Source organism: Tachyglossus aculeatus, chromosome 17 (genome assembly GCF_015852505.1).
Source record: "Tachyglossus aculeatus isolate mTacAcu1 chromosome 17, mTacAcu1.pri, whole genome shotgun sequence".
Taxonomy (NCBI): Eukaryota; Metazoa; Chordata; class Mammalia; order Monotremata; family Tachyglossidae; genus Tachyglossus; species Tachyglossus aculeatus.
Window position 1 is genome coordinate 33,795,733 of NC_052082.1, and position 15,148 is coordinate 33,810,880.

Here is a 15,148-nt window from a genome sequence, read left to right on the forward strand (position 1 = left end):
TGTTCCAGTCCACGCTTCAGAACAGATCCACCAGGTCCAAATGGACAACAAGCCCACCTGTTCTAACAAGACAATCAGGCAAGAACTCGCTCCAGGGCTGTGTGCCTGGATTTCTACAAGTGTGGAACCGGGTAATGGAAAACGTGCTGGGTTTTCCACCACCTACCTTCCAGGGAAGGGGAACGTGTTGGTGGAAACAGACTGAGATATGAAAAGCCTTGGATTCTTCTGACCAGCCCTGTGATAATTCAGCTGGGCAAGGACCTTTGAACTGCTGCGGGAACAATGGGAATTGACGTTTTTGGCCTTTCTGGAGAGCCACAAATGCAGCAAACGCACAGAGGAGCCAAACAGGTGCTCCGACTGGATTGGGACATTTGGGAGTGTCTTCCTTGTCTTCACAAGGTGGTGGAAGGCGATCCCCATATTTGCACAGATTAGTAGATGGTGGTCTAGTTTCTGGGCAGGTAGAGAGGGACTGGTGTGCCTAGGAAACTGACCATCAAGCTCACCTGCTCTCCAACGTGAATGCGATTCTCTGTCTGGGGCCAGACTTGGAACTCCGATCCTGAAATGCCTGGCCTTGAGCACTCCGGAGGACTCAGACTTGGAAGGCCTCGGGATACAGATGGTGGCTCGCCCTGCTTTTCAGAAGTAGGACAGTGATGATGTCACGTCAAATGTCCGAGCCGAAGAGTGCTGCCAACTTAGCAGCCGGGAAGATAGAATGGTAGAGAAAAGCCCAGAGAAACTGCAAGGTGACGGGTTAAATTCGGCCCTTCAGAGAAGAAATGAAACTGTCGATTAGTTCTCAGAAGGACGGTCTTCAGACTCTCGGGGTGATCCCGTCTCTCTCGGGCCGTCTCAAGCGAAGCGTACCAGTGAGAACCCTCTTCGACTCTCTGGGGCCGTTGGTATTTCTCACGTCGGCCCGACTGACTTGCAGCTGAAAGTTCCCAGCCGCAGTGTTTTGATTCCTCACCAGAAAATTCTCTTTCTGGTAGCCATCAGCTCTGCTTGGTATGTCAGTGAGCTCCAGGCAGCCGTGACGAATTCATCCCTTTTCAGGATCTTAAAAGGATTATGCATACGCACCCAGTCTTCCTCCACCGAGTGATTTTTCAGTCTTCCCATCGACTAGGAGATATCACGCCTGCTGTTCCCCCCCGCCCCGCAGGGTCCTCAGCGGAGGCCCCCCATCACATTCTGGATCTCAACAGGATGGTCCCATCTGGACGACTCACACTTTCAGGGGCGGTAAAAAAATCCCACTTAGTCTTCTGGAAGCACCCCCATCTTCTTTTCGAAGAGGCGACTGCCGAAACGGTTTAAGGATTTGTCCTCTACTAGGGAGGGACGGAGCCGCGGGTGTCCACGCCTCGGAAGTCGGGGTGGCCCTCACAGCCGTTAGAGCTGGACACCCGGCCGGGCATGTCCCGCGAGTTTCCCCGTCAGGGCTGAGCTCTTCGAAAGCTGTTCTCTCGCTCCGCTAAAATCCCCGCCCCTCCCACTCCATTAGGGGTTGGCCAGCCACAGGCCCGAGGGGCCCTGAGCCCAATAGAAAGAATTAGCCGGGCAAGCCAACTACCCCGGTCTACTTAACTGAACCAACCACCGGTTGTCGGGATGCTGTCTTCCGGAGAGAGGCCGGCTCCGATCCGCCCGTCTTGCGGTTCCCGTCCGAGAAGCCGTAACTCCCCCCCCCGCCTCCCAGAAGCCGGCCGCAGGGTCTATCGAGAGTGATCATCTGGCGCGTCCCTTGTCCACCTTTGGAGAAAAAAGGGTTACTCCCCGTAACCCGGGTTCTCCAAAGGTGTGTGAACCTGCTGGATGATCACACACCCGCCCTCGTCCCCTCTCTCTCTCGGGGACAGTGCCTTTTTTTCTCTTGTGCTCTTTTTGCCAGGGTTCCGGCTCTGTCGGGAAACTGGAGGGGAGAGGGGCTGGCCTCGCAACGATAAAGGGAGGGGCGGAGGCTGGCCTCCTTCTGGGCCGGGCTGACTACATCCAGGGAGGCAGTCTCTCGAGCTTTGTAAGGACAAGTCCAGAGGGTATCCAGGAATGGCTACCAGAGTGATCATCTGGCGTGTCTGCACACCTTCGGAGAACTCAGGTTTATGGTATGTAATTCTCGTCTTTGGCTTGCCTTTTTACAGCGGAAAGAGAAAGCCGTGCTTGTCTGTTTGCTCTTAGCAACCAAATAAAACTGCCCTTTGGGGGTAAAGGCTAGTCGTCACCCGGATATCCTTTGCGGCTCCTAGATGACGACAGCGTCTCTCCGGTCGAGGGCTTGGGTTTTAAGTTCCTAAAACGCGTCTCGACTTTTCAAGTTTCAGGAAGAGTCTTTGGTGGACGACTCGCTGCTGCAGGACGACGACGAGGAGGAAGAGGACAACGAGTCTCGGTCCTGGAGAAGATGATTTGCCCGATTAGCGATCGGCGACTGCCAAGACTCTCCCCGTGTCGCATTAGTATTTCCTAATGTACTTTTGCGGATTTGTAAAGACGATTTTTGGTAAAGCGCGATGAACACGAGTTTCGACGACAGGCTAAAAGAAAAGCAGCCCTTTGGTCTTGTATTCTGACAGGTTCATGTTCGAGTTTTATTTCAGTAAACAGTCGCTAAGGACATCACACTAGAAACATATGCAAGGTTTTTATTACTTCTGAGCGTTACCGAATTCTTTGGGTTCTTTGTAATTTAATGAAGAGGTCAGAAAGCGAATGGCCGTTACTTGTTATAACTTAGAGGATTTTTTTTGTTTTATTCCAAAATACGGAATGAGTTTGCATTTAAGATCTTAATGAATGTTGCAAAAAAAAAAAAAAAACGAATAGATAACATAGTACTAAACCGAATTCCCAGAGTTCTGTATTCATGATATTGCATAGTAGTATGCTTAGGCTTTACTATGTACTAGCCTTTTGTTGGATTTGTGTACGTATTTTACATAGGGGTTTAATGATAACGGTGTATGACTGCTTTGCATATGAGTCCTTATGACTTTAAGATGTTAAAAAAATAAAAAAAATGGAATGGTCTTAAAAAAAACAAAAAAAGCAATAACAAAAAAAAGACAACGTTCCTTGATTTAAAAAAAAAAAAGGAAAAAAAGAAAAAAAAAGAGAAGACCATTCCAAGTGGTGATTCCCCTCCTCCCCTTCCCCCCACTACTCACAAAAGGAGCTATAATCACTGATTTATTCATCCTGGTTACTGGTGTCTTTCATGTACAATCTGATGTTTAGACGATCTACCGCTTCGGTTCGGTTTGATCACGAGAGTTCTCAACCGATGTTTACAAATTGAAAAGCAGACGGGGTTAGTTTGAAATCAGACTTCAAGTAGCACTAACATCTGCCGAATATGAAAACTAGCAGGTTTCACTTTGGACCTATGAAAAGAAAATTTGACGTGTGAAGATGTGTGAATTAAAGAAATATACAGTAAAATAGTACCGTAGGAAAACTGTGCTTGGTGAGTATTTTGGCGTAAAGCCTTAAGAGTGTGTATTTGCTGTCCTTTTACAGAAGCTGTAGCAGTTTCTTAATTTTACAATTCTTGTGGGGAGGGGGGCAGATAGTTGGGAAATTAGTCATAGAAAGAATATTGAAACTGTGGTAGAATTGCCCATTTTTTCATGGAAATGAACACTGCACTGTTCGGGTAGGATTAGGAACTTTTTAAAAAAAAATTTAATGGTATGTGTAAAGCACTTAGTACGTGTCCAGCAGTGTTTTAAGAGCTGGGGTAGATACAAGCTAATCAGGTCAGACACACAGTCCCTCTCCCACGTGGGACCAATGGTCTGAGTAGGTGGGAGAACAGGTATCAGATCCCTGTTTTGCAGATGAGGAAACTGAGGCACAGAGCAGTTCTGTGGCTTGCCCAAAGTCACAAACCAGGCAGGTGGCAGAGCCAAGATTAAAACTCCGGTCCTCGGACTTCCAGGGCCATGCTCTTTCCTCTAGGTCCCGCTGGTTCATTTTCCTTTAGCTCTGCCTTTTTTGACTCTTCCCCATATTTACGTCAACTGAGAGAAAAGAGGTGAGCATTCTCTGATACACCCATCTTCCTTTATTCCCCCAAAGGAGAGCCTCACTGCTCCTTGAATGTAACTAGATCCTCTCGACGTGTTCGCAGCAGTGACCTTCTATGGTATTATTAAGGGGTCTAGTTTCCTTTTTTGTGAAGGGAAAGAATACCATCTCGGGGACTGTAAGATGCGTAAATTTCAATTTTCATTCCCTGTTTTTGAGCCTTTCCTTTTTTGTGAAGGGAAAGTATACCATCTCGGGGACAGTAAGATGCGTAAATTTCAATTTTCATTCCCTGTTTTTGAGCCTTGGGTTAATTCGTAACGTCCCAAGGGGTGGGCTCAGGAGTAGAATAATGGTAATGATGGTATTTGTTAAGCCCAGCACCATTCTAAGCGTTGTGGTAGATAAAAGGTAATTAGGTTATCGCACTTGAGGCTACAGCATTATTCCCCATTTTACAGATGAGGTAACTGAGGCACAGGGAAGTTAAGTGGCTTGCCCAAGGTTACATAGCAGACAAGTGGCGGAGCCAGAGTTAGACCCCATGTCCTCTGATTCCTAAGCCCCTAGCCCTGCCCTTTCCACGAAGCCACTCTGCTTAACGTGCTGTTGTTTAAATATATTCTCCAGTTAAACCTTATTTTCAAAAGATTGTCATCGTCTGCACAGGTGCACTCTTTATTTCCAACTGTAGATATTTAAACCGGGTTGGAGTCTAGCTTTTGCGTATTCATTTTGAGTGTCTCGTTAAATGCCGACGACGGGCTAACTAGAGATGCTTTTTCTATTTTTTTATGTGTTCGTTTAGCGGCCATGAAAGGCGTTGGACGGACGGGGGGTCGAATTGGCGGTTTGGGAAGCTGGCGTCCCTTCTCTTCACCGGTGTGGTACTTCGCCGACGGCAGAGTCTCGCTTGGTCTGAGGCCAGCCAGGTCTCCGGGCCGATGAAGATTTGGGCTTTCGACTTCGGTCAAGAAGTTCTCGCTAGTGACTTTTTAAATTTTTGGTGGCTCAGTGTGCAGGTACTCTCTTGGCGTTGCATTAACTCTGTTCAGAAAACCGATGAGGCGACCTGAAAATCATCACCATCTCAACAGTAGATGAGTGCCCACTGTACTAGATGCTTGAAGACCGTGCAAAAAATAAACCCAATCCCCACCCTCAAGGATCTTAGCGTCTATTGGGAGAGACAGCCGACATAAAGTGATGGATATACTAAGAGAACGGGTAGAAACAGTGGGCTTAAGCGAATAAATAAGTAATAAATCTCAAGGTAAATGAATGAGGGCTGAGATTTGCTAGTCCTTGAAAGTGAGGGCATTATTAGGAAATTTATTCTCTACAACTCCAGGTTTTTTGGCTGTTTTTTTTTTTAAATCTGTCCAGCTACTTTGTGATAAACTGATTTTTCTTTCACGGATTACCCTTGCACGAGTACCATTGCTGATGGATGTTTTTGTTTCACCGTTCTTATTGCTGGGTTTCTGAAGAAGCACTTTGCATAAGTTCTATTTTTAAACACCCTGAGCATGGTTGACACAGGATCCTTCAAAGTTTCCACTGTAACAGATGGCAGAGATTATTGCATAACTCTGGCTGTGGTTATTAAACTTAGCCAATGCTTTTACATCAAAAAAGATTCAGTAATTTAAAATACTCGTGTGGGCAAAATGCTTTTTAAAAAGTGCTGTTCAAACCACCACCATTTTCCATCTAAACTTAATTTTCTTCAGATATTATTAAAATGCACTCACTTTGGTGCACTTCATCAGTAAGTGCAAAATGATTGTTTTTCGAGGCAACTTTTAGCTTTTCTTCTGCTTGCCCTAATCTTTGCCCTCCAAGCCTTTTTTTTTTTGCCATGAGCCTTGGAACTTTAATTTCACAAGCCGACCTGGGTGTTTTTTGCCTTTCATTCTTTCCAAGTATGTTGATCACTGGAATTTGATTTCTGACCTCTAATATTCTTGCATCTGCCGAGATGGACTATTTTCGTATTTCATTTTCGTTTCAATTCACCGGTTCCCCATTTTCCTTAAACAAAAGTCTCTGACAGTTCCCACAGTTGTGACCCAGGGTTTTATCATTTAAAAAGAAAAAAGAAATTTCTAGTTTCCTCTTTCTAGTTTGGTTAAATCACCTCTTTCGACAACATCAGGCCTGTCCTGTTGTTGGTTTAGAAACTCTGCCAAGACATGCAGTCTACCTATGCCTTTCTGGAAAATGTTGCAGTATCGTGATGTTCCAAGAATGATTTCAGTTTTGCCCTCTGTAAGGAAAAGGATAAAACTGCTGTAACAGAATCATATCAAACTATCCCGGAGGTTTGACTTTTGATATCTCTTTATATCGTCTCATCCTCAGAGATATCCAGTGCCACAGGGACTGCGTCCGATCTGCGCATGGTGTATCTTCCCCAGCACTTAGCTTGGTGATCAGTAAACAGTTATCAAATGCCACAGTCATTTTTTTTTCCGAATTATTAGCGTAATCCCATAGGATAGCAAATCATTGTAATTAGGACTCCCATAATCAAATTCTGTTTCTTCTGTAGAACATAGGTTGTGTTCTAAGGTATTGATCAGTGGAGATTAAAATAGAAAAAGGACTTCATGTACGACATGCTCCTGTTAATATATCCTAGAATCATCCTGAATTTTTAAATAACACTATTTGCTAAATAAAAATAATAATAATAATGGCATTTATTAAGTGCTTACTATGTACAAAGCACTGTTCTAAGCCCTCGGGAGTTTACAAGGTGATCAGGCTGTCCCACTGGGGGCTCACAGTCTTAATCCCCATTTTACAGGTGAGGTAACTGAGGCGCAGAGAAGTTAAGTCACTTGCCCAAAGTCACACAGCTGACAATTGGTGGAGCTGGGATTTGAACCCCTGACCTCTGACTCCAAAGCTCTTTCCACTGAGCCACGCAGCTTCTCCAGTAATTTTCCACGCTGAATAAATCATAGTCATCTTGTAGTTCACAATAACCCTCAAGCAAATTGACTTGCACCCTTGCCTTAATCAATCTTTCCCTATCTTGTTTTTTTTTCTTTTTGTCCCTAAGTTTTCCACCACGTAAATGTACGTTTTTTCTTGTTTTTTTTTTATCAGGGTATATGTTAAGTGCCTACTGTGTGCCACGCACTGTTCTATTATTTCTCTCATTCATCTAAGTTGCTTCTAATTGTATACCTGGTGTCCGTGCTAATAAGCCCTGCTGAATGTGGGGCCGTTTGCCGACCCGAAAGTACTCTTCCGAACACCCACGGTTTCTCAGCTGCTTAAACTTGTACCTCCCATTTATGTGCCTCACAAAGGAGTATAAATCTGGGAGAGCATCTATCACGATCTTGCAAATTGTCTTGCTTGATCCATCTAAGTGGAGAGTGTGATTTGTGGTTCCATTTATAGAAGTCACAACTGTCTGTTTCAGACAGGCTCCAAACCCACTTAATTACACTTGGCGATGCTCTCTGAGGCCTGCTTTTATTTTATTAGAGTCCCAGTCACCCACATTTGCAATTCAGCAAGTGCTTTGCATGGGGCACACTATGCGTTTCTTCATAGTTCAAATATAGACCCCGGTCAAATTAACGCCGTGCCGTTTTATCTTTTTGAAGAAATGATTCGCTACCCTTACGGAGACGCTTTGACAGACGGGCAGTATAAAAGGCTAAAGACCTGTAGAGATAATTTTACCCAGAAAAGTGACTTGCCAGTAGTGATTTCTGAGACTAAAGAGGTATATTTCAGCCTCTCTTGAAGGCTAAAGACCTTTAGAGATAATTTTACCCAGAAAAGTGACTTGCCAGTAGTGATTTCTGAGATTAAAGATGTGTATTTCAGCCTCTCTTGCCGACCTCCGCGGCACAGAGAGGCAGTCACAATTAAGATTGAAGGATTTGAGATGGAAGCATTGTACCCGGATTTCTATTAGGGGCAAAAGGAATGCATTTTGAAATTTTAAGTATGATTTCTCAGTAATAAGAGTTGATCATTGATACTCTGTAGATCCATGCCTTGCTGGCAGCAATTGAATGGAAATTCCTGTAGTTGATAAGCGACACATTTTATTGAAGATGAAGATTTATATTGATCAGTCTCCTTGAACAGGCATTTCATAAATCTTTCAGTAGATAATCACTTGGAACCACATTTTCTTAATTGAACACACTGATGCATTTCTGTGTTATTAAGTCATGGGAGTCTTCTCTTTTTTTTTTAAAAATCTTTCAGTTTGTGGAAGTATTTTCTGTATTGCAGTAGCTGTTAGTGGCGTGATCATTCTGTATTAGCTTACATTAGAAATTCAATTCTGGGGATAAAAATTATTCTCAAAATCTAAATAGATGAGACTGTTTGAAGTCTGAACAAACACCCCATCCACGATTTAGCATGTCCAGTTTTCCTGTAGCATGGCAGGGGTTGGGGGGCTAGGGGTGTAACATCTGCGCAAAACCTTATATTAAAGACAAGTTGCATTGTAGTTTTCACCCATTCTGATGCTACTTGCCTACACACAGACTGTTTCTTCTAACACCTCAGCAGACTCTAACCAAAAATGTGTGATTTTTTAAATCAGCATTCCATTATTCCCCACCAACATTCTAGCCAAAACACATAGTGAAAACCTGTTTTATGGCCGAACTGAGCATTCCCCATTGTCGCTTGTTTACAGAATATGCAGCTCTCTCCAGAGAGCTGCAAATTCTGAATGTTAGCCCCCAAATGAGGCAGCAAGTACATGTTGGTAATTTTTTTTGAGTGTGCAACAGAGTCCTTCCTTGCAGAAAATACTTCAGTAACATTTACTCAGCTCTTACTATGTACAGAGATATAAAGGCAACCTAAGACAGGCAATCTTATGATGTTTTGCTTTATTTTTGTAAAAAATGCGATCAGTCAACCTGTAGGATTTATCCGGTGTCTTCTGGGTGCAAAGCACTGGACTGTGTGCTTGGAAAAGGTCAGCGAAGGTAAAAGACATGATCCTTATCCACAAGAAGCATATTGCAATCAATCAGTCATATTTATTGAGCGCTTACTGTGTGCAGAGCACTGTACTAAGCGCTTGGGAAGTGCAAGTTGGCCACATAGAGACAGTCCCTACCCAACAGTGGGCTCACAGTCTAAAAGGGGGAGACAGAGGACAAAACCAAACATACTAACAAAATAAAATGAATAGATATGTACAAGTAAAATAGAGTAATAAATATGTAAGCGTACATATTTACGCAATAAATAAATAAGCATACACCCTTAGGTAACACAGGCAGATGTGAATTGTGTACAATTGGAAGAAAAAAGAATGCAGCTGACGAGCTAGAGTTGTAGCTAGAGTAAAGTAAGGTGGATCTGTGAATGTTTTCAGTAGTTTCATGTCATTCAATCTATGTATTCGCCCCCCCCCCCCCCAAACACACACCTTACCCCCCCAAACACACAGACACACAACTGTGTAAAGAAAAAGTTGGCCAAGGTGGCTGTTGGGATGGTAATTTCCATTCTTTTTGACTCACAATTCCAAGGGTCCGTTTCCCTCGTAGTCTGCCATCTCCCTCTTACGTCACTGAAACTTAAGTCTATTAATCTCTTGTGGAGAGTGAGCATACGGTGCAGCTCATTTTCAGTCAGTGAGTTCTCCCTCTTCTTTAGCTGTACTTGTGAATCATAATTTTCCGCTTTGCAGTTTTTAATGCAAGCTATCCGCCTAAAGCTGTCTGAATAAATAGTCTTCTCTCTCAATTATGTAGTGACCTTTGCTATATTTGACTCCTGTAGACGGTAAGCTCCTCACGGGCAGGGATCACATATGTCAACTATCACTATATATCACATATATCTTTTAGACTGTGAGCCCACGGTTGGGTAGGGACTGTCTCTATATGTTGCCAACTTGTACTTCCCAAGCGCTTAGTACAGTGCTCTGCACACAGTAAGCGCTCAATAAATACGATTGATTGATATCAACTCCATTGTATTGTGCTTTCCCAAATGTTTAGTTCGGTGCCCTGCCCACAGTAAGCACCCAATAAATACAATTGAGTGATTGATTGGATTTGACCCCTGGCATTCCCCAAACATTCCAGGCACATATTCCTAGGACACGCTTTAGGATTTAGGTTGAATAAATGTCCGTACCATTTTTTGCGCATGGGAAAGATGCAGCAGGGCAAAGAGGATTGCAGGGACTAAGCCCTTGACACTGAATCTTATCCTAAAAGAGGAGGATGTTTATTCCTTGAGTTTACCATTGATCTTCCTGTTTTTAAATAAAAAGCCCATTGCCAATCCTGGCTGTATCCCCGAATCAAGTACTATAATTCCATTAAATACACAGTTGTGCCGTAAAGAGTTTTTTCACAATGAGTTTTGGCTAGTAGGATGACAAATTTAGGAGCATTCGTCTGACAGTGTGCACCTTCACCGGTGCATGAATTCATTAACGGGTTCATTAAGAAATCTCCCTCTATGTTATAGAATGGGCTGCGGTAATTAAATTGCTGTGAACATTCTTGTGGAGTAGTACGAAGAGTTATTTATTTGTTCCAACTGATGTCTTTCACCCAGCAGTAATCAGTGTCGGTTGTGGAATTTGGTTTGTGAAAGTAAGATGTCCAGGGGCCTACTTTATGCCTAGAGTGAGTACTGCATAGACTCTTTTTAGAAAAAGAATTATCTATCCAACACTTGGCAAAAATGTAAAAATCTATATGTTTAAAAAGCATTCTTGGATTTTTAATGCAGATGCTCAGAATCCTGAGCCATTATTGTCTTTTAAAATAATTTGTAATCTAAGCCTTTTTTTAAAAAAAAAAATAGTTTATTCACTCCGTGAGGATAAACGAATTTGACCCCACCAAAGGGAACCCTGAACTGGATTTTCCCAGTTTCGTACCCTTGCTCTTAAATCTCCAATTTTAAGATTGTGCTGACCTGGGAATATAGTTCCTGCTCTTGGAGTAAAGAGAATGAAATGGGGGTGAGCTGCAGCAGCTTTTTGTGGCCACTGATTTTTTTTTTTCTTAAAACTTGAATTGGAATGCTCGAAACTTGAACCTAACACTTATCTCGGTTGCTTGAAATGTTTGTTTTTTAGAATTTAAGTTTGTGTGAGTTGCGTCAAGGTTTTTGTTATTTAAAGCGGAATTGTCTTGCTTGTTGAGTGTCCACAATGTTCAATATTTTTATACTTTCGGAATCTTTTTTTAATAAAATGAACCGTCCTGAAAATTATCCTGTAATAGAAGTTTTCTTTCCCCGACCTTCCACGGAGGCCATCGTAAGTTGGTATGATTTACGGCGTACTTCTGTAAAGTCCGGGCGGATAGGCAAATACTTGGAGCATTGGGGAAACAATTCAGTCAGTCCTTAATAGTAGTAGACTATACTATATTATACTCCTTTATATATTATATTATATTATATTATATTATATTATATTATGTTATATTATGTTATATTATATTAGATATAATATTTAGACTGTGAGCCCACTGTTGGGTAGGGACTGTCTCTATATGTTGCCAACTTGTACTTCCCAAGTGCTTAGTACAGTGCTCTGCACACAATAAGCACTCAATAAATACGATTGATGATGATATATTATATTATATTTATTATATTATATTATATTATATTACATTATATTATATTATATTTATTATTATACTCCTTAATAGACTAACTCGTCCTCTAGGCTCACCATGGGCAGTCAGAATATCTACTAACTCTGGTGTATTGTGTTCTCCCAATCGCTTAGTGCCGGGCTCTGCACGCAGTAAGCGTTCAATAAATATGTTTGATTGCTAGCAGCTGTAGTAGCAATAGCAGAAATACTATACTAATATACTAATATACTAATACTACACTATACTAGTACTAATAGTAATAGTATAGCAACAAGTAGTAGTAGTAATGGGGCTCACTGACTTGATCCCCATTTTACAGATGAGGTAACAGACACAGAAATGACGTGCAAAGGTGGCACAGCTGGAAAGTGGCCGAACCGGGATTAGAACCCAGGTCCTCTGATTCCTTAGTCCTAGGCCACGCTGCTTCTCTAGGAGGTGAGTTAAATCTGGTTTTCGATCTGGTAATTTCGAGGTGCCGGCTGGACCTCCAAGAGGAGATGTCCTAGAGGCGAGAGAGGATGCAAGATTGTCAGTTAGGCAAAGTTGGGTCTGGACAGGCGTCATCTGCATAAAGACAGTGGCTGAAGACTATCAATCAATCAATTGTATTTATTGAGCGCTTACTATGTGCAGAGCACTGTACTAAGCGCTTGGGAAGTACAAATTGGCAACACATAGAGACAGTCCCTACCCAACAGTGGGCTCACAGTCTAAAAGGGACTAGACTGTGAGCCCACTGTCGAGTAGGGACCGTCTCTATATGTTGCCAACTTGTACTTCCCAAGCGCTTAGTACAGTGCTCTGCACACAGTAAGCGCTCAATAAATCCGACTGAATGAAGGCAAGTGGGTGGGTGAGAGCCAGAGCCCTGCAGGACACATCTGGTTGGTGGAAAGGGGGCAGAAGAAGATCCAGAACAAAGACCAAGCGCTTAGTACAGTGCTCTGCGCACAGTAAGCGCTCAATAAATACGATTGATTGATTGAAGGTGGAGAACTGAATCAGTGCAGTGGCGGCACGAGGTTAATAGGCTCCCGAAGGCTGTCGTAGCCTCTGTAACGGAAATTACGAAGATATAACCAAAGTCAATCTTTCCGTGGTCCTCCGGTGAACACCTGGTACATTACAAATGGGAATTTTAACGCATGGTTTTACAGTTAAGTTGGTAAGAAATGGTTTTCAATAGCTCTTTACAGTTAAGTTGGTAAGAAATGGTTTTCAATAGCTTGTTGTGGGTAGGGAATGTGTCTTTTGTCTGCCAAGTGCGGGCGCGGTCGCCGAGTGGTAAGGCGTCGGTCCCGTAAACCGAAGATCACGGGCTCGAACCCCGTCCGTGCCTTACGTGCAAATTGTCTAAATGGTCAAATTTTTCATGCAGGACAGGGACCGTGTCCAAACCGATTTGCTTGTATCCACCCCAGAGCTTAGAACAGTGCCTGGCACTTAGTAAGCACTTAACAAATCCCATAGTTATTATTCATTCAATCGTATTTATTGAGCGCTTACTGTGTGCAGAGCACTGTACTAAGCGCTTGGGAAGTCCAAGTTGGCAACAGTAGTGACGGTCCCTACCCAACAGTGGGCTCTCAGTCTAGAAATGATGAACAAGAAGAATTATGAACAAGATTATTATTATTGTTCTTATTCTTGTTCTTGTTCTTATTATGACCAAGAAGATAAAAAAGTTTTTGCATTGTACCTTCTGAGAAAGCAAGAGAACATAAAACCAGTCCCAACTATGTTTCCTTCTTCCCCTGGGATCCTCATTTTCTTTTAGGCGGTGAACCCACTGTTGGGTAGGGACTGTCTCTATATGTTGCCAACTTGTACTTCCCAAGCGCTTAGTACAGTGCTCTGCACACAGTAAGCGCTCAATAAATATGATTGATTTTGTTGTACTCCCCCAAGCGCTTAGTACTGTGCTTTGCACACAGTGCTCAATAAATATGATTGAATGAATAGCTTCTAGAAAATGCTTTTTCATTTGTGTCTAGACTGCGTTCGTATTTTAATAATGGTAATTCTACCATCCAGTCAGACTACAAAGGAACACAAATTGGACTTTTTCGCAAAAGAATTAAAGCGATCAATCAGTAGCGTTTATTAAATGCTTACTGTGCGCTGAGCACTGTGCCAAGTACTTGGGAGAAGGCGATAGAAGAGATAGACTTGCTCCCTGCCCACAAGGAACTCACAGACAAGAGGGGGATCAATCAATCAATCAATCAATCAATCGTATTTATTGAGCACTTACTGTGTGCAGAGCACTATACTAAGCGCTTGGGAAGTACAAGTTGGCCACATCTAGAGACAGTCCCTACCCAACAGTGGGCTCACAGTCTAAAAGACATTAAAATATATTAGAGATGGATAGGAGGTTGCTGTGGGGTTGGGGTGAAAAGCAAAGTGCTTATGGGATAAGGATCTAAGTGCATAGAAAAAGCAGAAGGTACGGCACATTGGAGGAGTGATGACATGAAAATATGATTTTAGTAGGGTTTTGAAGATGGAGTGCTGGTCTGTTGTCTGAATAGAGAGGGGTTCCAGGAGGCCTTCCCAGACTGAGCCTCCTCCTACCTCCTTCCCCTCCCCACAGCACCTATATATATGTTTGTACAGATTTATTACTCTATTTTACTTGTACATATTTACTAATCTATGTATTTTTTGTTAATGTGTTTTGTTGTCTGTCTCCCCCTTCCAGACTGTGAGCCCGTTGTTGGGTAGGGACCGGCTCTATATGTGGCCAACTTGTACTTCCCAAGCGCTTAGTACAGTGCTCTGCACACAGTCAGCGCTCAATTAATGCGATTGAATGAATAGAAGATAATCAGGTCAGACCTATCCCCCAGAGGTTCACAGTTTTAGTGTCTATAATGACAACAACAATAATAATTGTGGTATTTAAGTGCTTTCTATGTGTCAGGCACTAGGGTAGATAGAAGCCAACGGGGTTGGACACAATCGCTATCCCACACTGGGCTCACAGTCTTAATCCCCACTTTAAAGATGAGGTAACTGAGGCACAGTGAATAATAATGATGGCATTTATTAAGCGCTTACTATGTGCAAAGAACTGTTCTAAGCGCTGGGGAGATTACAAGGTGATCAGTTTGTCCCACGTGGGGCTCACAGTCTTAATCCCCATTTTACAGATGAGGGAACTGAGGCACAGAGAAGTGAAGTGACCTGCCCAGAGTCACCCAGCTGACAACTGGCAGAGCCGGGATTTGAACCCGTGACCTCTGACTCCAAAGCCAGGGCTCTTTCCACTGAGCCACACTGCTTCTCATGTGAGAAGCGAAGTGGCTTGACCAAAGTCACACCACAGACAAATGGTGGAATTTACTGCAGGTGGGGTCTTTTCTATCTGCCAGAACAAGTCTGGATTTATCAGGCATTCTGATTTCCAAAACATTTTGCTATTGAGTTACTTTTCCTTGAAATTTCAGTGGTGATCTTCAAAT

General features: G+C 43.0%; 1 protein-coding gene and 1 non-coding gene across 7 annotated transcripts in view; both read left to right on the forward strand.

The window, feature by feature from the left end:
- Positions 1-2,831, forward strand: part of RBM26 (RNA binding motif protein 26) — an 89,808-nt gene extending 86,977 nt beyond the window's left edge. For all 6 annotated transcript variants that reach the window (XM_038758897.1, XM_038758900.1, XM_038758899.1 and 3 more), the window contains one exon: positions 2,331-2,831. In XM_038758897.1, coding sequence (XP_038614825.1) covers positions 2,331-2,420 — 90 coding nt within the window. In that variant the 3' untranslated portion in view covers positions 2,421-2,831. The remainder of the gene's footprint in view (positions 1-2,330) is intronic.
- Positions 2,832-12,948: 10,117 nt separating this feature from the next.
- Positions 12,949-13,020, forward strand: TRNAT-CGU. The gene has a single exon. It is a non-coding gene; the product is annotated as a tRNA-Thr (tRNA).
- Positions 13,021-15,148: the final 2,128 nt, after the last annotated feature.